At 37.6% G+C, this 23,271-nt stretch overlaps 1 protein-coding gene across 6 annotated transcripts in view; it reads left to right on the forward strand.

The window, feature by feature from the left end:
• Positions 1-22,974, forward strand: part of sorbs1 (sorbin and SH3 domain containing 1) — a 47,943-nt gene extending 24,969 nt beyond the window's left edge. For 5 of the 6 annotated variants that reach the window (XM_089116985.1, XM_089116984.1, XM_089116982.1 and 2 more), the window contains 13 exons: positions 4,531-4,580; positions 6,977-7,149; positions 9,723-11,060; positions 12,822-12,907; positions 14,476-14,640; positions 14,769-14,815; positions 14,946-15,060; positions 15,161-15,286; positions 15,731-15,925; positions 18,043-18,141; positions 18,771-18,823; positions 20,021-20,127; positions 20,297-22,974. In XM_089116985.1, coding sequence (XP_088973111.1) covers positions 4,531-4,580; positions 6,977-7,149; positions 9,723-11,060; positions 12,822-12,907; positions 14,476-14,640; positions 14,769-14,815; positions 14,946-15,060; positions 15,161-15,286; positions 15,731-15,925; positions 18,043-18,141; positions 18,771-18,823; positions 20,021-20,127; positions 20,297-20,364 — 2,622 coding nt within the window. In that variant the 3' untranslated portion in view covers positions 20,365-22,974. Of the gene's footprint in view, positions 1-4,530; positions 4,581-6,976; positions 7,150-9,722; positions 11,061-12,821; positions 12,908-14,475; positions 14,641-14,768; positions 14,816-14,945; positions 15,061-15,160; positions 15,287-15,730; positions 15,926-16,095; positions 16,645-18,042; positions 18,142-18,638; positions 18,824-20,020; positions 20,128-20,296 lie in introns of all 6 variants that reach the window. The other variant, XM_039672087.2, reaches the window with a different exon arrangement.
• Positions 22,975-23,271: the final 297 nt, after the last annotated feature.

The raw sequence follows: 23,271 nt of genomic DNA on the forward strand, positions 1-23,271 counted from the left end.
TTATACACCCCAAGGTGATCGGGTTGTTTCACCTTTTTTTTTTTTTGGAAGTCACTGTGATTGCTTGCATGGTTGACAGTAGTAAAATGGTTAAATTATAACTTCAGCAAGGATGCATTAAATTAATCAAAAGTGAGAATAGGCAAAAAAAAGTTTAAATTAAATGCTACTTTTGAAATTTCAATCCTGAAAAAAACTATATCATGGTTTCCACATAAATATTAAACTGCTTTCAACATTGATAATAATAACAAATATTTCTTGAGGAGCAAATCAGCATATTAGAATGATTTCCAGAGGATCATGTGACACTGGAGTGAACATTCAGCTTTGCCATCACAAAATCTGGTAGTGTATACAGTTACCTGAGGTTGAAGAATATATATATGAAGAGTTCAGATGCAAAAGCCTCTAAATGCCTTTTGAAATTTTCTTCATTAATGATGATTTTTTTTATCAAACTTGTATATTTAAGTTCAGTAATTTCACTTAAATAACAATTAATAGGTAATTATCATTGCCATTTAAGTGAAATCACTGAACATAAATATACAAACTTGATAAAAATGATCATTCTAGAAGAAAATTTCAAATGGCACTTAGAGGCTTTTGCATCTGAATTCTTCATATATATATATATATATATATATAAAATATAGTGTAAAATATCAGAGGTTATGATAGTATATCACAATTTCTTGTAAGACATTGTTACAGGACAAGAAGGTTTGTCAAAACTAGTCTAATGACATGCTTTCTAGAGGGAAAAAAACCACAACAAAATTATCACTAGAAAAATCATTACAAATCTATGGTCAATATTCAATGTATGACCCAGTCCTACTCTTACTGCTCATGCATGGCTTTTGTGTATGACAAGTCTTCAGAATTAGTTCTTCTGACAGTGAAACCAAACCCTTGAGTATGAGTCACTGAGTCACAGGCTGCACTCCTGAGATGGGTTGGCTCATAAATCTGAACATCAACGTCATGGCACAAGTTAATAGAAGGTTCCTGTCTCTTTCCAGATATCCTTGTTTAGAGCTGAAAGTGGGGAGTCACCTCCCTTGAGAGCGGGCATCTTGAGTCAGCTGATGCGGCCCATTCTTGCTGTGTTGACGAGGCAGTGATAAAATACTCATGGAGTTCTAGATTCAGGAGCCTGTGTGAAATTCTCATTTGCTTACTAAGACTACCATACAAAGTCAGATGAAAAAAGTCAAATTAAACACGTTTCTAAAGCTATGTAAACACCCTTGCAAAAAGGGTTGAGATATTTTGTTAGTATTTCGAAATATTAACAACAGTGTCCATCATATATACCATCTTAAACTATGAGACTGAGGTCACAAAAAGTTCCAGTAATAGACTTGTTGTGCTTGTTGACTCCTATCTGGGAGCAACTTTTAAGTATGAAGCTGCGTGCGTGTCCGTGTCCATGTCTAAGTGGGTCGAAGGTTATTGGAGACTGCATGTGACCTGGCTTCCTCAGTGATTAATACCCCAAACTCTATGATGGTGACAAACACAATCAGCCCATCTCTTATATCCTCTGTGTGGAATGAGACATATGTACTGGCCTAGAAGTCCATATCCATTATGTTTTTGTTTCAGTTAGACACAACAATGTTCACAAAATGTGCTTTGATAATAGCAGTTTATCAAAGAATGGAAGAAAAAGGTTGCATATAAAATCCTTTCATAAGACTTCCGTAAATGACTACATAAGCCCCATTTGCTCATGTGGTTAAGTTGCACAGCACCCTCACTCACATTGTATGCTATTTATATAATAGAAAAGTTGTAAATTTTCTTGAGTCATCTCCTGCACCTGTTAGGAAACTAGCACATGAAAATGAGCAAACATTATGATCACACTGTTCCACTGACTAGCCTTAACAATCAGGGGAAAGGAATTTACATCCTAGGAAATACTGTGGTAAACATCTCTTGATCTCTATTGTGGCCTCCTTAAGAAAAGCACATTGTGACTTATCTTAAAGGGACAGTTCACCCAGAAATCATCATTTACTCAGCCTTATCATTGCAAACCTGAATGATTTTATTTTACTCTATTTTTTTCAGAAATAAAAATGACAGAAGTGTCATTTTTGGGAAAACTGGGCCTTTTAAAGGATGGATTCAGTCTAAATTCAACAAATGTAGTGATGTATTTTAATTGTTCATATAGGCTGATGCTGAAATTAGACCTGTATACCCTGATGTGACAAATGGACGTGTACCAGACCAGACAATGGGAAATACTGTCTCGGTATTATTACTTTTAAAACTGAGATGTCATTTCCTTTAAAGTGAATCACCTTAAATGAGAAATTCTATTTTGGTTTGCATTTCATATAACGTAGGGCTTTGAAACGGTATCCTCTGTGACATACCGTGCACGTCACTTTCACCCACCGTCTCCATGGGTCATGTCAAGAATCTCAAATACCCAGCTTAAATCTCACTTTACTGCGGTGGCTGTTTGTAAGTGTATTTCCTGTAAACTCGAGGGCGCTTTAGTCCTTCAGTTAATGATAGGCATAACAAAATCATCTTTTTAGTCTGTTTACACAATTTTTTTGGCACCATATACTTTTTCCTGCTGTCAGATATAATATATGACGCTTCCTGTACTTTATAATGTACAGCAACAGTGTTCTAAATTCATTGCATTTATTTTACTTTCTTATCTCCTCATTTTAACAGCTGCATCACACTAAGGTATTGTACTGGCTGTCACAAGTATTTAGATTAAGATGCGTGGCACTTCAGATAAGGCTTTCATGCATGCTTCCTGTTTGCTTATTCTTCGCATTTGAGCCAAGTCTCGTGCGAAAGCCTCTTGGGATGCTGTGCCAGCTGTTTTCTTGAGAGAAAAAAAATGGTATGAATGGAAAAAAGGGACGAAAATACTAGAGGTCGCTTTGCAGACGTAATTGCAGCTTATGTCACTGGGTGTTCCTCAGGAAACAAAACTTCTGGAACATGACGCTGTATAAATAGAGCCATATACTCACACAAAGCCTGTATTCATTCGCGAAGGTTATTCGTGATCCTCTTTACCCAGCAACCAATGGGATGAGCATGTTGCGGTCAGGAACTGAACTTTTCTTCTGTCGGTCAGAAGAGGGGGCCGTGGGGTGCTGGCACGCATGTGGCATACCTCTAAAGGGACAGCAGCAGGCTGGGATTGTGCAATCGTATTTGCAAACACCACTTGTGCTTTTTTTTTTTCCTTTGGAGGTGTGCTGTCATGCTATTTTTACCATCTGTGACGTGCACTTTGGGAAAAGCAACAGAAACAGCAGCCTAAAATTAAACTTCTCTAAACCATTCCAAATGCAAGGGGGGGTACAAGCCGTCGCAGTGAATGGCTCTTTCTGATCTGCCATCGGGAGTTGCTGCCTGGCAATAACAGCTCCTTATTGACTCAATGCATTCAGTACTGGGTATTTACTTACAAATGGTAGTCTGGTACTGATTACAAATTACATGATGAAAATTGGTAATTAGTAACGAGATCTGTTGGATTAGATAGTACTTTTTTTTATTACTTTTAGGTTACCTTTGACCTAACTCATTTATCACATCAATTTTAATTAGATAAAAAAATACAACGAGAAAGAAGATGTATTTCATTCTTTAATATCAAAAACATTAAGTGCATTAAATGTCAGGGTTTCCCAAACTGGGGTTGTGAAGGAATTGCAGTGTATATGCGAGTTGAGTGGACATCTTATTAATTAAATAATAAAAATGTACAGAACTCTAGAAACTCCATTTGTTTTCCTGCATAGTGAGAACATGTGTTGTTAAAAAGAAATTATACCTTAAAATCCCTTAAAATCTTACAATTTATTAAAACTTTAATGTGATTAAAAGATAAAAAATGTACTATAATTACAAAGACTTCCTTTTTGGAATCTGATTACATAATCCAGATTACATGTAATCAGTTACTACCCAGCACTGGACGCACATTATGTGAACTTCCTTTGACGTACTAATAATATCAATCCTGTGATTTCGTACGGCATGTCCGACCCGATGCTCATGATACTCTTAATATATGTGTGTAAATTCGTTCGTGTGTGTGTGTGTGTATGAGTGTCTGTGTCTGCCCATGTAATTTGGCCCACTTCCCGCACCAGCTGGTTAATTGTCTCCCTGTCTGGCCGGCCAGTAATGAGAGTGACTCAATAGAAGACAAAAGAGAGCCTCGGTGAGAGACAGCAGCTGATTGGTGGAAGCGCTGACAGCCCCCTCCCAAAATGGGCGCCCCTCACAGCCCCTGCTAATCCCACCCCTCGCTCCCAGTCGCTTGTTTTCCCCCCTAACTTGCATGCAGGCCAAAATACTTGCTTACTTCTCCACGCTACGCTTCATCCAGAGGACTTAAGAGTTTCAGAGCTTTGGACGCGGCAGACGTTCGCAAGCCTGACTGACTAATGCGCCTTCTCCCTTTCCAGCTGCCAGAGAGTCAAGCCTTTGGAGCTATCAATGACTTCTTTGTTTGGTTTGTTGCAGAGTGCCCCCTCTTTCAGCCCATTGGAAACATCTTCCGACCTCCAGCAATAGTAAGTCCATGCTTCTTTTTCCCCCTCACAAATGTTCCTTTCCACCATTTTCTGATGGTGTATGCCTTGTTGTTTGTGTGCCTGTCTTGCTCTCCAGCCATCTATTCTCAGGCAGAGCTGTCACGGGGCTCTGGAGATTTCCCTCGTTTCCTTTTTCTGTTTCCTGAACGACCATTTGCAATGCAGGCTGTCCAGTGTAGGCGTTCGTGTGATGTATGTTTGTAAGCATGTGTGTGTGCGTTCGTGGAGGAGAGGCCACGGATGGTTTTGTTTCGTGCTGAAACTAGTGTCTGAAAATAAAGCCTGGATGTCTTTTTAAGAGAGATAAGAGACCTCGAACATCCACCCATTCTGTTAGCAGAAATCCCCCAAATGTTAATGTGCCGTTTGTGAAGCACACAGTAAAGTGTCATTTCTTTTGACAGCTTTCACTGTGGCATTTACGTGATCATGCCTTGCCTTCACAATACTGACATAACAGTCATATTATGTCATTAAATTTGAAGGAATTTGAACAATTTTTTTTTCCGTTTATTGATTTATTTTTTTTATATGATTTAAATATATAAGTTTCAAACACTGTTTAGAATAGTACAAGCTATAACAGGGAGAAATATAAGCATAGAAGAATAAAAAAAAAATTTATTTGTATTATATTTTGATTCAGAAAAAAACATCTGAAGCATGCACAACAAAAATAGAATCAATTTAATGTCATGTAAGCTTTCTTTAAAAGCAGTCTTTAACATAACTCATTTTTAAACAGCACATAACCTTATTGATTTGTTAAATCCGTTTACAAAAAAATGTAACAGTAAAACCTACAAATGAATGAATCTTTTGTGGTATTTACATCTCTCTTAAGAATCCGTGGCATCTTTTAGCTTAGCGGTCTTCACTTTGGTGTGAGGATCTTTGTGATGTTTGGATGTGGTGTTTATTGTTTTATCAAAAGCCACATGGTTTAGTGATAAACCAGGAGGCCAACTAGTGTTCAGCCAAAACACTAAACCAAAAATATGCTCTCATGACTTGAGGAATGTCTGAGAGACAAACCCTGTGTAAGTGTAATCCTGAGAGAAACCGTTTCGCCTTATGGCTAACAGATCCTTGAAAAGGAGCTGAACAGCTTGAAAATACTTCAGCTTTCCTGATGGTCAGATAAATCTGGTAAGACCATCTCCGCTCCAGCAGTTGTCAGGCAGCTGCTCAGGTTCCTGAGTTTGGAGCCAGTGGCGTCTGGAATGACGTGTGCTTACTTCTTCTCACTTCTCCAGCGGAAAGCATCCCATGCATCCCAAGGGTCATGTCATTCTTGGGGACTTTATTAAGTGAACAGTATAATGGAATAATTCATAAAGCTGGAGTTACAAGAACAGTGTCTTGTACACACACCTATTTTTTGTTGAATAAATGGGTATTATATTGTTTCCAACTATAAAAAAGTAGGAAAGTATGCTAAGGCCCTTAAGATTTTATTGGCGTGTCGGCTGTTACGGCCCATAACTGTAACTGTTAATATGATTCCCTCCAAAAAAGAGCTGCCGATGTATAGGACCATTGTCATGGATAAATTCCCTCTCAAATCACTTAGCATGTAGGCCATGTGAGTCTGTTGTGTTAACCCTGTTGGAAAAATCTCATTCTGGACAGGCTGGGCTGGTTTAGGGTTTTGGGTTTTTGTTTTATTATTGCTTTATTGCTTACAGCAGAGTCATAATGATAAGCAAGCATAATATACTTAAATTTTTCCTATACCAACATTGACTACTGCTCATTATAGAGGGAGACCTAACAAAAGACAACTTATGAAAGGTATGCATCCTTAAAAAACAACTTACTTTAATGCAAGCACATACTTTAGGTTTATATGACTGCTACATGTGGAAATCTTCAAGCATGTTTTTTTAAAGGATGCCACACAGGCCTCTGAGGAATGTTCTGATAAGGGCCAGAGCAGCTGGCGCTGTCCCATCTATATCAAAGAGCAAACACTGACTGGCAATTGTTTGGCTGGCAACATTAAAAGTCATTTGTATATTTATTTTTTTTTTAATCATGTATTCTTTATTTTTTTTGTAATTAGTAAAATATTGTAAATATATATATCACTTTAAAGCATATAAAATAATAACACTTTTTTTTCACCAGATATTTCAAAAGTATGAGCAGGTTTAGTTAGTGTGCTCAATAAATCTTTTTAAAAGTATTCCAAGGCAAAGTATTTTCTATAGTAATGTTTTTCCATAGTATTTTATGTTTCCTATATCTGCTTTTAATAAAAAAAAAAAAGTATTTATTTTCATATAAACACGACATTAGAATTCTGTTCATACATGTTGCATGAATATGATGATTTATTTAAGTCACAGCCTCATATCTCTATTTGTGCCCAGCTCGACCTGTAAATCAGACAACAGTGAAGCAGAGAAGGACAGCTTGTCTGCCAGCGGGCAGGCAGCTCCAGAATGTGATCGACACACTTACAAGAGTGTCCTGGAGGGCGGCGACATCCCACTGCAGGGCCTGAGAGCGCTCAACAAGCGCCACCCCAGCACTTCTTCTAAAGGTAGGCTTCCACTCTGTTTTTATACGTTTAATTCAGGTTTGAAATGATTTTGGTTTAAGGATTTCTAATCGAAATAAGATTAGAATCATTATTGTAAAGCTGGCCCATTTGTTGCCCGTTGAGCCCTCTTCATCAGCATTTTCTACATTCCTTCCTTCACAATACCACACAAATAACACAGCTCATTTGTCTTTCTGTGTTTCGTTAAAGCTGGTCATTTTTCACAGTTGACACATAACAGATGTCCGGTTTGACCTTTAGTCATTCACTCGATGCCGGCCTGTTAGACAGAATGGGCACATGAGGTTCAGCTCAGTTGGATGTCCACCTGCTTCAGAAGTGGCCCATGGTGTGGACAGTAAGGAAAGGGGGTGGACGTAGAGATTAATAGGGGGATCTGATGGTAGACACTCACCCTGAAGAGGAGATAAGCATGCAGGATGTACAGGGGTGGTCAGGTATGAGGGGTCAGCTGTCAAAGTGAGGTCATGAATGGAATGCGAGCACATTTGACCCGAAGGATGGGGGTGGAAAGCGGAACGCACAAGGGTTTAGGATGATGACTGTATCCGTTAATAGTTAACATGACCCACATGTTTAGACAGAGGCTTTGTTGACCACTGTGTGAAGATCTTTTTTTAACTCTTGACTTTCCAAGACAACATGTTTTGCATACCGAATATACAATGCAGTGTATCTTGTTGTGACTTCATGAAGTTATGTTCTAAATGCATAATTGAATATAAAGAAATCCTTCAAGAACATTTTGTTTAATCCAAATTTTGTGAGTTTCCCTATTTCCCCCCTGCTTTTAAGTAATCTTTACTATCTATACCATGTTCCTGCTGCATTTTTGGCAATATACTGTAAATATCTATTAACATTCTGCCTGTAATTCCTGTGGATAGCAGCTGGTAACTTCACAGCACACTAGAGGTTTCTTTGGTGAGAATTCCCAGTGCTTACATAAGTTAATAACCACAACGGGAGTAAGTGCCTGTCTTGGAGCGGTTTGGGGATGTCTGCAATAGGTCAAAAAGAAAAGCATATCGCACATTTGGACGAACCTTCATAATAGGAAACAACTGGTGCATTTGGTTGGACCTAAAAACATATTGGAAATCAGAACACAAGTAAATGCTACATTTTAGATGCATTGTCTTTCGTTGATATGACTCTTCAAAACAGTTTTTGAACATAAGAGTTACTGAGCAGGTCTCATAAATTACCATGGGAGTCACATGCATATTGGAGGAGACATTCCAATTGGTTTAGTGGTACAGTATTTTGATTCAATGTCAGTTGTAAGTTAAAGCAGAAATAATTAATTTTCTTCCTTTTTTTAACTAGGCCATACTAGCATAATGGATTTGAAAAACTGCTCACACTGGACTCAATGAATATTTTTGTTTTGTTTTGCAGTTTGCCAGGAGTAAAATATTTTAGTTGTTATATGATTTATTAATGACTTATGCCTGGTTCAGATTACACGATTTTAGCCCGATTTTGGCACGATCCACTTGACATAGGGTGTCAGGGGATTCGTAAATGACAACGGGCTTCGGGACGCAAGATTCGATCGCATCATCTCGAATAGTGTGTCATTATAGTGGGCGAAAACCTACGTCGCCTCTGCGATGCTTCACGACAAAAAGACTAGCATGTTTAATTTTTTTAACGGTCATCCACGGCGGTTCCGTCAGATGTATGAGGTTGACCAATATGAGCACGGAAAAAATATGACCAATATGAGCACGGAAGCTTTCCTTTCAAAAATGGTGAAACGAAAGAGAGACGATGGTGCTAACGTTAAAACTAAAAGTAAAAATGTTTTACCTCAAGTTCTCTTTGGAGGATTGACAGCCCATACTGTACTCTTCGAGAAATCCAGGAACGTGTCCATTGTCGGGTTTTCTTTCTTTTTTTAACTTTTTTCTGAACACAGGACAGCCAATATAACACTCACCGCTTCATCCGTTGTTTGTTTACGTTCGTTTCCGGAAGTCACTCACTACTAGTTTCGCCTTCTCGATGACATTAAGCACGCCGTTAAAGACGGCATGGAATGACTGGTCAGAAAGCAATGTGTAGTCTGACGTGTCTTGTCCACGACACGACAAGATTTTAGGAGTCAAAATCACGTAATCTGACACAGTGACTATCGTAACAGACAAAAAATCGTGTAATCTGAACCAGGCATTAAACAGTCTCCTAGACTTTTGCATTATTTAAAACTGATACAGTAGATTTGAACCTAAATTACCACAATAAAATATTCCAAACATATTATTCTTTTTAGTACAAGTAGTTAAGTTTAGGTTTTTTTTTTTCATTTTTCATATTAGATTATTTATATTTAATATTTTTATTTAATATTTAGCTTCATGCTTCATTGTAATAGCGATGTTTTATAAGTATTTGATGCTCTGCTGTGATTTAATTTGGAGTATTTATTTAGTAATTAATGTAACATTTCTTACATTATTTGCCAGTTGTGTGATACTGTTGTGTTCGTGCTTGTTGCAAGTGTAATCTAATGCACTCTTTGTTCTGTTACCCTGCATGCCTGCCAGTGGATTATAAAGGTGGGAATGGCTGTATGATTTCACCCTGCTCTTCTGTAAATACTCACTCAGTTCTTGTCACTAATGCACTAGCTTCTCAATACAAGACTAAAAAGTCCTTGTCAGCCACCAAAGCCTGCATCCCTCAAATCCTTCCCTCCAAGTTTAAGCCCAAGTTATCACCCTCGACCGATGAGAGCCTGGAAAGACGGACCGAGCAGTCACAACAGCGGCCCAAAGCGCATAGCTGCGAGGATCTGCATCCGGAAGCCTGTGGCTCGCAGAATGGAGATACGCAGAATGCCGACAGGTTAAATTCAGCTTGTAAGGGCAATGGTTTACCTGAGAGCAGGAACCTTCATAAAAATGGACCTGTTGTGGGATCTGTGAGGAGCACTGCCGAGTTCTCTGCCCTCTATCGAAACATGCATAACATTCAGAGGCCGAGCTCCTTGGGCTCTAGCCCCAACGGTAGTGTCCGCTGCCTGGCTTCCTTTTTCGAGAAGCGGGAGGGTGACAATTCCCTGGATAAGACTGAGTTCATCCCCCGGGATGCCGTCACTTTTAGGGTGATGGAGTTTGAGCGTATCATTCAGCGTTCGAACTGTGCGCCCACTCGCTCCTCCTCGATGCCCATTCTCCCTAGTAGCCCAAGTCCTTCCCACAGCCCTGCGCCGGCCTGCTTTCTCCAGACCGCTCTGTCAGCTGAGACTCTAGTCATGCCAGAGCCTGCACATACTGAGGACTGTTCAACCATGAATACAGAGGCCCAAACACCCAAAGAGGAAGCTTCCGTGTCAGACCAATCCCTGAACTTCTCAAGAATTGACTTACCTTTGGAAAATGAGGGCAAATCGGAGGAAAAAAACAGTTGCATTCATGATGCTGCCAAAGAAACGCCCTCCAGCTGTACTTCAGAACCCACAGGTAACCATCACCACGATCACTTTCCCTTCCACACCAAACAAAGCAAGTGTAAAGGCTCTTGCCCGGCTTCCTACACACGTTTCACCACAATCCTCAGGCACGAGCGGCAACAGGCCAACACCCTGCTGGAGAAGAGATGTGCTCCCCCAAGAAACTTGCTTCTGATGGGACCAGCCCCTTTCTCCTTACGGAGGTCCTTACACAGTCAACAGGCCAAAAAGACTTGCGCTCTCTCCGCCATGAAGCCCGTGACCGGAGATCTCTTCTTGGCTAGGCCGAAGCCTGTGATTCCCCAACGCCTGTCCTCTTTGGAGGTGCTGGAGAGGCTCAGTAACGGAGAGAGCTCTCCATGTGAGGGGTGCAACTCGGATGACCTCATGGATGTGGAGGGCTCAGAAGCCAGTAAAGATCACTCTGAAGGTGGCTATATTGAGAGTGTCATGAGTGTCAGATTGTCCACACTCATGTTCGGGCATGACTATGTCTGTGATCACTCATCTTCCTCCAGCCTTTCTCTCTCTTGTCTGCTCTTCTGTCATCACTGAGTGACTTTATTTTTTCCCATTTCTTCCGTGTGCACTGTGTGGCCAACTTTGTGTGGTTTGTAACCACATTGGCATATTTCTGTTGTGTTGTGTTTAAGTGTGGTTTTTCACTTTTTTTTTATTCTCAGAGTTTCACTTCAGCCATTTACTATTATTTTTGTATTGCCTTTGTAATACATTGTCCAGATTACTTTGACCAGAAATAAATATATAAGAAAAACAGATCAAAGTCTTGGTAAAAAGTACCACCCATAGAGTGCAATAGTGACTGAATCTTTCAGCTGCCTGGTTTCTGAAATTGTTCTTCTGAAAAGGCATTCTTCAATATATAGTATAAGCAGGTATTATTTGTTTATTTAATGCTTAATTTTAAGCAAAAGTGAATTTGAAATTTAAGTCAAAACAACAAAGGTACCACTTTTTTTTTGTGAGGAAATAATCTTCTACGCATTCCATGAAACATTGAGAATTATGTTATCGAATCATAAACAGTGGTATGAAATAAATTATTGGCTTATAGTCAGATTTTATAATCATCTATATACAGTATGAACAAGTTTATTAAATATTTAGGATATTTAAGGATAGTTCACCCAAAAATACTTTCATCACCCTCATGTCATTCTTTGGAGTTTTTGAGAAATGTGTTTTTTTTCTTCCATACTAGTCAATGGTTACCACTTTTCAAAATATTGTATTGTTCAACTTAAAAAAGACAGTCATACAGGTTTAGAATGACATGAGAGTGAGGAAATATGACAGAACTTTGATTTTGGGGTGACTATCCCTTTAATGTTCTCTATAATGTTACTTTTGTAAAAGCCAGATTCTATTAATCCATTATGAAGTTTTACTACATACCAGAAGTTCTGTTTTCATGCTACCATAGAATAATGATAAGAGATGGAAACTGAGAGGAATTTTGGCACAGGATTCACCCACTTATTTGGCTTCTTGTCAGCTTGAAAAAATATTTCAGGCCTCAAATGTTATTGAACAGATGCATTTTGTACATTAAACAGCTATTTAAAATTGTTTCACGCACATACAACTTTCTTCATCCTGCAAAGCATTAAAATACAAATTTCATAGTGTTAAGTCGTTTTTTACTATGTTTGAGGATCAGGACCAGTGCATTCAAATGGCTATTATGTTTTTTTGTTTTGTTTATTATTATGTGGCACTTAATTTTCTATTTTTGTTTTAATCTGCATTATACATATTTTTCTGGACATTTTTGAAAGGAATGTCAAAATGTGTATTTTTACCATACTATTTCATGATGTTAGTTTTGATGCATGCAACCTTTTTATTTTGACTGACCATGGCTTATGCTTATCCTGCAGATCTCAAAATACTTGTTTTATGCATAAACTATTCTATGTTAAACTGTAAGATGTGTAAGCCATCTATGTTCATGTAGTTTTGTTTATATATTTGATATAACATCTTTTGTTATATTTGTGTTGTTTCCAGAATGTCTCTATCATCCCCATTGACATGCTCTATAAATGGAAATTTTAGAGATATATAGTGTTGTGGAATGCTTGATCCTAGACTGACTTGAATCATTGCTCTTACTCTTACTTAATGTCACTTTGGCAACAGAAAGTGAATCCTATGTTTTTTCAAACAGACTCGGATTCCTCACATCCATTAGGCCACGGGGATCATGGAGAGAACCCAGATGAGACTGTCCGGAAACGTTATGGAGATAAAGAGGTGCCATATCTGTTTTTGACATTTTCTTCACACTGCAAACGAATCATTTTCTTAATTGCTATGTTTATCTTGTTCTTCCAGGAACAACATATAAACATCCTTAAAACAAGATAAATTTACTTGAGAGGGAAAAATTATAATATGACTTGTTTTCAGAGAGTATATCTTAAAATAAGTTACATTTTCAGCCCCACGGATATAGTTTTTTTAAGCATATCTAACACTAAATTATTGAGGTTTGTTAATAAAACAATTTAAAAAACCCTCCTATTATCCTTGGGGTCAATTTGACCCCATTCAATGTTTAACATCTGTAAAAACATAATTTTATTTTATTTTTTTTGCTTCAAATTTAATGACTTTTCCTAATTTAATGGGGACAACTCTGTAAACATAAAATTAACCTGCTAATATTTTTTCAAAGTCCTGTACAAATTTTGTAGCATCGGTGTTCCTTGGGGTCAATTTGACCCCAGGCTCTTTTAGTTGTATAATAAAACAGAAGAAATATTAAAATTTCACACACATTTGTTTTGGTTGTTATATTGAGGTCATTATAACATGTTATAATTTGAATTTATAATGTTCATTGTAATTTTACATATTCAATATCATTTTCAAAAAACGTCCCTCTGTTTTAGGGCTCTAACCAAACAGAACCATATCTGTAGTATTGCGAGAACTACTAGTAGTTCACATGACATGTGACATAATTCTCAAGATAACTAATAATTCTTTCCTGTGTATTTGGGAGGGGAAAACATGATTTTTTGTGAGAACTTTGATGTTTCCCGTGCCATGGGGGAGGAGAAAACATTATTTTTGTGAGATTGACCCCAAACATAACTCGTGTTACTATCCTTGATAAAATAAATAGTTTTTCTTTCCAAATGTTATAGATGACAAAAATCTATACTTAGAAATATTATAAAACAAATAAAACACCAGATGTATTTGTACTTTTCCAATTTTAGGTCAAATAAGTAAGATTTTATGTTGATTTGTAAATTTGTCCATAGTCGGGCAATGGGTATTCTGGATGTGTAAGGGGTTAGGTGGAGTTAGGTGGGGTTAGGTGGGGTGGGGAGGGGGGTGGTGGGTGGATTTCAACTTAAAATGTTACTTAAGTAGTCAACAAAGACATAAATTAACTGAGACAAACCTTTGTACAAAAAAATAAACATATTGTGGAGATTTAAATTACTGGGGTCAAATTGACCCCAGAGGGTAAAAAGTGTTATCAGATTTGAGGGTAACAGGAGGGTTAAAAAAAGTTGTTTAGATATTTTTACTGGAGAATAATACAAAAAATAAATGTGTGTATATCCCTAATGTATTAACATTAACAAAATAAATATCTATTCATTTGTATATCTTAATAATATAATATAATCTTCTGAATATACATACAATTGCTGATCTATGGGTCCTTTATCCTGGTCATGAGTTATTTAACAGACATGGGGGATTTTAAAGCATGTTTTTTGGAGACTTATGTTGCTGCTGTACAATGTGTTGAATTTGTAATAGGCATAATGAGTGAATTAAAAGCCTGTTTCTTTTTAAAGAAAATTCTGGAAGAGCAGAGACGGTTAAAGCGAGAGCAGGAAGAGGCAGACACAGCCGCTCGGAGACACGCTGGGCTGGTTGTGACTCATCAGCAGTTCATTACTAATGACCGCTTTGGCGACCTGCTGGTTATTAATGAGAAAGAGAAGAGAAAAACCATAGAGGTGACATATTTTCTCTCGTTATGCTTCAAACGATCGCTGACTGTCTTTTTAAGTGACAAAGAGAGTTGCTGTGATATAAAAGATTCATTACTGTAGAAATGAGGCTAATGGCCTCTTATTGTCTGCAGAGAACTCCTGCTTTGGCACGATTTGACTTCAGAGCAGAAAGTTTAAAGTAAGTGTCACACAATTCAGTTCTAAGGATGCTAATGAGATCATCATGTGTTTGTAAATATCAGCATGTCTCTTGACATGTAGAGTTCTACATTACATAGGTCTAACCGCATTTGTTTCCCCTTAATCAGGGAACTACCGTTTCAAAAGGGAGATATTGTATACATCTACCGGCAAGTTGATCAGAACTGGTTTGAGGGAGAACATCATGGAAGAGTTGGGATTTTTCCACGCAGCTACGTTGAGGTACATTCTTTTTTGTCATTTAGTGTTACATTTTTTTGTTACTAAAAGAGTTTTCAGGTGTGAAGTAGCACGTCTTACATCTGTTATGCTGTTTTTCCAGCTCTTGCCGCCAACAGAAAAGGCTCAGCCCCAAAAAAGTGCTCCAGTCCAGGTGTTGGAATATGGAGAGGCTATGGCTCGATTTAATTTCACTGGTGACACTGTTGTTGAAATGTCTTTCAGAAAGGTACTTCACACTATTTCTGCAATTTAATAAAGTTTGCGCTTTAGTCCAGCGGTCAACACTTACCACTGTTGATAAACAAACAACACGAGAAGAAGATATTAGTATTACCGTATATGTTTTATTTAGATTTTTATTTATATAGAGTTAAATTCATTGTCCAGCAGCCTGTTTTATAAAAAATGTCAGTTGAATAAAATATGCTAAAACTGCAGTGAATACAAGTAATTAATCAACGAAATGATTATAGATGCAGGTGGATTCACATATGCATGTCTGCATCAGACTTTGCTTTAGCGATTTTGTTACATGTAAATTAATAATAGAGATTATGAAAGTCAGAAAATGAAAAAAAAAAATCTTATTTTTGAATAAATAAATATGTGTGTGTGTGTTGTCTATGTTATGACTGGAGGAGCTAACCCAAAATCTTTTGTCTGCCTGTAGGGGGAGCGAATAACACTAATTCGCAGAGTAGATGAGAACTGGTATGAAGGCAAAGTTTCTGGCACTAACCGGCAGGGCATCTTCCCGGTCACCTACATAGAGGTGCACAAAAGACCCCGAGTGAAAAATGGAGTGGACTATCCTGATCCCCCTCTCAGCCAGTCGCCTCATCGGAGCACAAATGCCTCTCCACAGGTAAAGACCTGACAAAATCCATTTTTATTCAACTTATGTGAATCGCTTTCATTTTCCCGTTTGTTTTTTATTTATTGATTTTCTCATACAGTTGTTTTCATCATTTCACCTCTCCCTTTCCTCCTTCCTCTTTATTTGTTCCTATTATTCCGGCCTTTCCCTCCAAAAAGCCCATTCGTAATCGGCTCACGACCTCCCCTCTTCCTCTGCCCCGGTCTCCCCGCCGCTCGATCTCCCCCGAGGTCCATGCCATCTCCAACGAGTGGATTTCTCTCACAGTGGGCGGAGCCAGCAGCAGCCCCCCAGCCGCCCCCACTCCGCCCCTCCCCCCTCTGCCAAGCACTTCCTACCGCTTGGGCGAATATCTGCCCCCTTCCATGTCAGCCAGTCCTGTGCCTCCCATGAGCGGCAGCCCCTACTGCATCTCCCCCATGGCCTCTCCTTCCTCGTCTCCTTTACCCCCGCCCTATCCACCCCGGCCCTGCTCGGCCACCCCGTTCCTCACCTTCACTCCACCTCAAAGCGAGGACTTCCTTCTTTCTCCGCCATCTCCCCGCCTCTCCCGCAGCCTGAGTCCCTGTGGGGGTGCTGGGCTTGAGGGTTGGCTTACTAGGGGCAACAGGCTGGATCAGGAGTTTCAGGAAGGGGATGGGTCTGAAATAGACAGGGCTGGCAGCCTCCGCAAGGCTCCTTACAGCAGGAACTATAGCCCAGCAGAGGTATCTTCTGCATGGTGTGGTGTGTTTGTTTAAGGTGCCAATCATAAGATGACTAAGTTCTGTTTCCATTGGCATGAGTTATAGATCCAGCAGGCTGCAATAGAGGACAATATCTGACCTATATTTTTAAGGCTTTCACGCTGTTGAGAGAAAAACAGTTAAAAAAGAAACTGCTGCATGAACCTCTAACATGATTAGCATGAAGCTTGGTTGTTGATAAATGATGCATGTATGATGCAAATCTAGAGATTACAGTGTGTATACCGACTTGATTACCCTGTCGAACCCAAATGGCACGTTGAAAGTGATTAAAATTTAAGAGTGAAATGTAAAAAAACAACTTGTTAATTCAGCGTGTTAAATTAAATATAAAAAGAATTTGAATTTAATCGTGTCTCCCTACACTTAGAAGGATGCATTGCTGTGGACTGTAGGCCAGTGAAAGTGTTATATTCATTGATAATAAAATAAATAATACTTTGGCTTCTAAAGCCACTTTCTATTTGGTGATTTATTTGGAGGTTTGTCTTAGCAAATTGATTAATTGCAGCCCTAATTTATATTAATAGTATTTGGTTAATTCTATTTAATTGCTTGAAGAATTCCAGCAGTGAAAATATGTGGTAACTTAAACAAAGATATGTTTAAAGTTAAGTACCATTCAAAATTTTGGGGAGATTTTATTTTTTAAAGAAATTAACACTTTTATTGAGCAAGGACATAAAACCTTTTACATGGTTACAAAAGATTTCTCTTTCAAATAAATGAAGTTCTTTTATCTATTGTATATTCAACAAACCCTGAAAAAAAGTGTCATGGATTGTATCATGATCAAGCTCAGCTGTTTTTAACATTGATAATAATAATGAATATTTCTTGAGCACCAAATAAGCATATTAGAATGATTTATGAAGGTGACACTGAAGACTGGAGCAATGATGCTGAACAATCAGCTTTGTTATGACTGGAATAAATTACATTTTAAAATATTTATTTAAAAGAGACTTATTTCAAAAAATTTAAAAATTCTTACCAGTCCCCCAAACTTTTGAATGCTAGTGTATAAGTTAGATGTTTAGAATTATAGAAGGAGCATCCCAGCATGATGTGACACTGTTTTAATGATTGTTTGATGTTTTATAGGAAATGTGGTGACTGCTACTAACTCAGTCTCTTTCCCGTTCATTATGTGTTTGATGTACTGTACGGTTGTGCTGCCGTTCTCTACACGGAGGAAAATAGAAATGGACTGTTCAAATGCCAACTGTACTGTTGTTTGTGCATACTTATTTCAGTCTTGAACCCAGACCTCAGGGATGAACACGAATCGTTGTGCATGTTTTAAACATGTTTTAAAAAGAGGCAGATTATTCATTCATGTTCTTTTCCCCCCCACAGCCATTAAGAAATGATGTGGAATATTACGGGCGATCTTCAAGAAGTCCCGTCATGCTATTTGACATCCAAGACAACAACATGAATGCCAATTCATTTACGGTAAATTATTTTTCATGACATTATAATTACTTTTAGATGCCCATACTGCTCCATATTTTTTTTTAAATGTCATTTGTATTGATCATGAATAGTGAATATGAGCAGTTTAATATTATCAGATCCTTATGAGACGCATCACAGTCAATCATTAGGCTCACTTCAATGTTTTATTTTCTGTGAAATCTAATCCTGTAACTCACCCACATATTGCATGACATCTCTGTACCCTGCAAGTAAACCTGTCCTATATGATTGTGGCATATGTTTCACTCCTTCCACATGCACTCACTCTGTTGTCTCACTCTTCCATGCTTATCCTCTGGACACTACCATCCCTTCCGGCTTTCCTGGTATTAATGGACATTCCCTCCTTTCTGTCCTGTTACTGTCTTCTCTAACCACACTGCCCCTTCCTCAAACTCAATTTTCCATCTGAATGACTGACCCCACCTCCTGGTTTGTGGCCACATCTTGTGCCGACCCACTTCCACCAATAGGAGGCAGTGTGTAATGAGATCATGAATATTGCAGAGACCTCAGTGAGGTACTGCAGCACTTTGTCACGTCCCATAAACTCCGCCCACCGACTCCTGCCTCCTCCCAGTAAACACTCTCTCATCATTTCCCAGCAACCCCTGTCCCAGAGCAGCAGTCCTGAGCCTGGACGCATGAGCTGTGGGATGTAAGTATGATCTACAGTGCTTTTCACTGACATGCACCTAAAAAAAATCGACTGGACATCCCTTACATGACTGCACTATGAAACCATATTTACAGATGCATAACATTTGAGTTTTGAATGATGCTAAATGTTAAGCATTGTAGTCTTCAAAGTACTTGATGTTCATTTCAATCTCCCATTGAAAGATTACAATTCTCTCAAATAATTGTGCTATGCTCACCAAGGCTGCATTTATTTGATCAAAAAATACAATAAAAACAGAAATATTGTGAAACGGTTTTACATTTAAAAAAAAAAACGGTTTTCTATTTTAATATATTTTACATGTAATTTATTCCTGTCTAAGCTGAATTTTTTCAGCAGTCATTACTCTTGTTTTTTGGGATTTTTTTCAGGGTTCTGTGATAAAGGGAAAGTTCAGTATCTATTTGAAATAGAAATTAAAAGTCTTCGGTAGCATTATTTACTGTCACGTTTGATCAATTTAATACAGCCTTGCTTTATATATACAGGTATATATATATACACATACTACCGTTCAAAGTTTTGGATCGATAAAATTTTTAAATGTTTTTTAAAGAAGTCTCTTCTGCTCACCAAAGCTGTATTTCTTTGATGTAAAATATGGCAAAAACAATAATATTGAGAAAATAACTGTTTTCTATTTTAATCTTTTTTTAATTGTAATTTTTATTCCTGTAATGGCAAAGCTGGATTTTCAGCATCATTACTCCAATCTTCATAAATCATGATCTACATTATCCTTCATAAATCATTCTAATTTATTATTATTAATGTTGAAAACAGTTTTTTAGGATTCTTTGAGGAATACAAAGCTTGAAAATTGTAGACAATTGTATATATATATATATATATATATATACATACACACACACAAACACACACACATCTATGAAGCTTTCATACAAAAAGTACAAAAACAATACAATAATACACTAACTGTATTTCATGTTACTGTGGAGGGTGTCTGACTGCAGGCACACTGAACCCTAACTATGGTGCTCTGCCAGATGTGCAGTGCGACAGATGTAATTGTGTCAGACAGACAAAATTGTGTGTAGTGCTTTTAATTTAAGGCCATGAACTGAAATACGTTTTTACATTTAGTCAGTGCAATGTGACTAGTGCAGTTGCTTCCTCTTCCATATGTAATGATTTTTTTGTGTTCATGTGTAGATTTCAGGCTCTGTACAATTACATGCCTCAGAATGAAGATGAGCTGGAGCTACAGGAAGGAGACCTGGTCAATGTCATGGAGAAATGCGATGATGGCTGGTTTGTGGGTATGTGTTATTGATCAATGTGTTGATTCTCCATAAAGTCATCTCTCTCATACTAAATCCATATATACAGCGCTATTAAATCAGTCTAGTGTTTCAGAGCTCTGTTGTTCTGAAGTTTTCCTTTTGTTTGGATCCAGACTCTTATGCACGTATTGGTTTCTCTGTGCAGGTACATCTAAGAGGACGAAACAGTTCGGCACGTTCCCAGGAAATTACGTGAAAGCTGTTAATTTGTGACATGATACAGTTAAAGAAATGATGGTTTATATGAAGAGAGATTCTAGCACTATGCTTAAGCAGCCTGATCTGTTTGGGACACTGTACCTGTTGATGTCAAACTAAGACTTTTCCTCCCCTCCACAATTTGGTCTTTCCCAGAGGAATGTCCAGGTATGTGATCAGTAAGGTGTGCGGCATGTCAGTGAAGCTGTACCACAGTGGCAGCATTAGTTGAATCACTGAGGGATTTAAAGGAAGAATTAAGGTCTTTACCATTTCTTTTTCACATTGTTTTTGAAAATGCTAAAAGCCATGAAAATATAATATCAGACTGGGAAAAGGTGTTTAAGTTTACAGCTGCGAATTGTACTGAAGTACAGCGCAAAATACTTCAACTTCATCACATACCTGACATTACTGAAAAACATGAGATTCTACTATTTATTTTTGCTATAAATGTTTGATGGACTTGTGGCGACAGTTTATCGAAAGCACCCGAAGGTGTCTGTATTAAGGGTTACAGGTCTGTGAAAAGGTGAAAGAATCCTAAAAGTTAGGTTTAGCCATTTTAAAAAAGGGTTTATATTACCATTTACACTCCCGTTAGGTTTAATGCTGATTTATGAAGCACTCTTATAAAGAGTATGATTTCAGTTTCTATTCCAATGAGGGCTTAATCGATGAGACAGCAACTTAGTATTTGAAAAGCCATTTGTAGACATCAAAATGATGTAAATGTTAAGGTTAATGTTAGTTGTGTTCGGGAGGATATCTAGACAGCACTTACTGTACTTTCAGATTTTTTAGATTTTACAATAAGCTCTAATTTGTTAACATTAGTTAATGCATTAGTTAACATGAACTAACTGAGCAATATATTTTTTCAGTATTTATTAATGTTCTTTGTTCATGTTAACTCACATTGCATCAACTAATGTTAACAGACACAACTTTTCGATTTGAATAATGCATTAGTGTAATGTAGAAATGTAGGAACATTAACCATGGTTAATCAATTCCGCTGAAGTATTGTTTATCAAATCATTTGTTAACAAATGATACCAACATTTCTGGTAGTAAAATTACGATTGAGTGACCAACTCAAGAAACTCCAGATCTAACAAGCTTTTTAATTGGTAGTAGCGAAAGTTTTGTTTGAACGCTTCGTAGTGAGGTGAAGGACTACAGCTAAACCCCACTAAATGGATCAAAACTTATTTTGATGCTTTGACTCAAAATGTACTATTTATTTGCTTGAGTGATGCATATTTTTCTCTTTCAGTCATCCGTTTTGAATTGGTTGTTCTGAAGAGTGTATTTTGAGTCAGTGGCGGAGTATTTACCTCCATTTAACATGAGCCTCGATAACATCTTAACCCGGGTACCATTTGACAGTGACATTTATGACAGGTAAAATGGTTGCGTGTTGGGAATGGATGATCCATATATAAGATTGCCGTACCTCATTTTCAAAGTGCCATTCACAGTAGAGGATGCTACGTTACATGTGGACCGTTGTGTTCATTTCATTAGCTTGTGGTCTTCCTTAACTGAATGTAGTTCACATCTACTCCAGGTTGTAGACTAGCTTTTGCTTCCATTTGACAAGTGGGACGGCAAATTTGAAAATATAGGTTTGAATTAGTTCTTCTGATGAAAATTGTGTCTTTTTGAATCTCCCCTGTAGTTTTATACGGTCCATTCCATATAATGCCAGAGAATGTGCTGCTAGAGAGCATGAAGGTCGTCTCGTCTGCGACTCGCTTTACCAGCCTTCCGTCAAAACAAGAATTAGGAAAAGATCATTTGGACAGAAATGAGTCATTTAAAGTATCTAGATGACAATTTTTTTTATTTTTTAAACCAGTGGCTGTTGCTAAAACTTTTGTCAAGAAGTAATCACATAGAAGATCGATGAGGAATTCAAATAGATGCGATCTCTATATGGTGTATGAACTCGGAGATATACGTTTTGGCCTTTTGAACCGTTATATAATAGCGTAGCATATCTGAATGTAGTGCTCTGAGAAACTTTTAACTTGGATGTGAACAAAGTTGAAATTCACACACAGTTTTCCTATTCTAAGTTGTAAATATGTAAAGTATAAATGAATGAAAGTGATTGAAGTTACAGCAACCTCTATAAATATTACAGTTTATATTAAATGAAGAATATTAGGAAAGCACAGAGACTTGCGTAACACAGGCCGTCTCATATGAATGAACGAGTAATTCTGACACTGTGTTGGGATTGAAATGCCTTTCTGTCTCATGGCTTCATTGAACTGTGCCTCATTTTATTATTATTTTGCCTTGAGGTAAACATGTTACTTTTTAAGGATGTTTAAAGAGTACCATTTTGGCCCAAGTGTGTCACACAAGACAATTACCGAGTTCTTTGCCGCAATCACATGATTGATTGAAGAGTGTGAGATGACACCTGAGATGTGTAATGTTTAATTATTACTTTGTGGTCTGTATGCAGAGGCGAATTTTGCATTTTTTTTTTTGGTTTGTTTTTGTTTATTTGCAGTGCTGTTACAATTACAATGAATTTAAAACACTATTTACTGCTGTGATTGCCTCATTATGCAATATTTAATAAACAATATTACAGCTTTTGACTGATCCTGTTTGTTTATTGTCATGATGTGCTGCCTGTCCAAATGCCACCCGTAATCATTTCATGTGGACACTGTTATTTATTAATGAAATAATAGTATAATATTTCAGTTATAGGCCTACCTAACCATATATCTTCTCAACAAAACGCTTCTAAAAACGATCAATACATTTGTTACAGTAGGCTGCTTATTCATTGATGTTAGTTAATAAAAGTATAACTGTTCATTGTTAGTTCAATGTTAGCTCAAGTCCACTAAATAATATTAACTGATACATCTTTTGATTTTAATAATGTACTAG

The sequence above is a fragment of the Pimephales promelas genome, chromosome 11, assembly GCF_988280905.1.
Source record: "Pimephales promelas chromosome 11, fPimPro1.hap1.1, whole genome shotgun sequence".
Classification (NCBI taxonomy): Eukaryota; Metazoa; Chordata; class Actinopteri; order Cypriniformes; family Leuciscidae; genus Pimephales; species Pimephales promelas.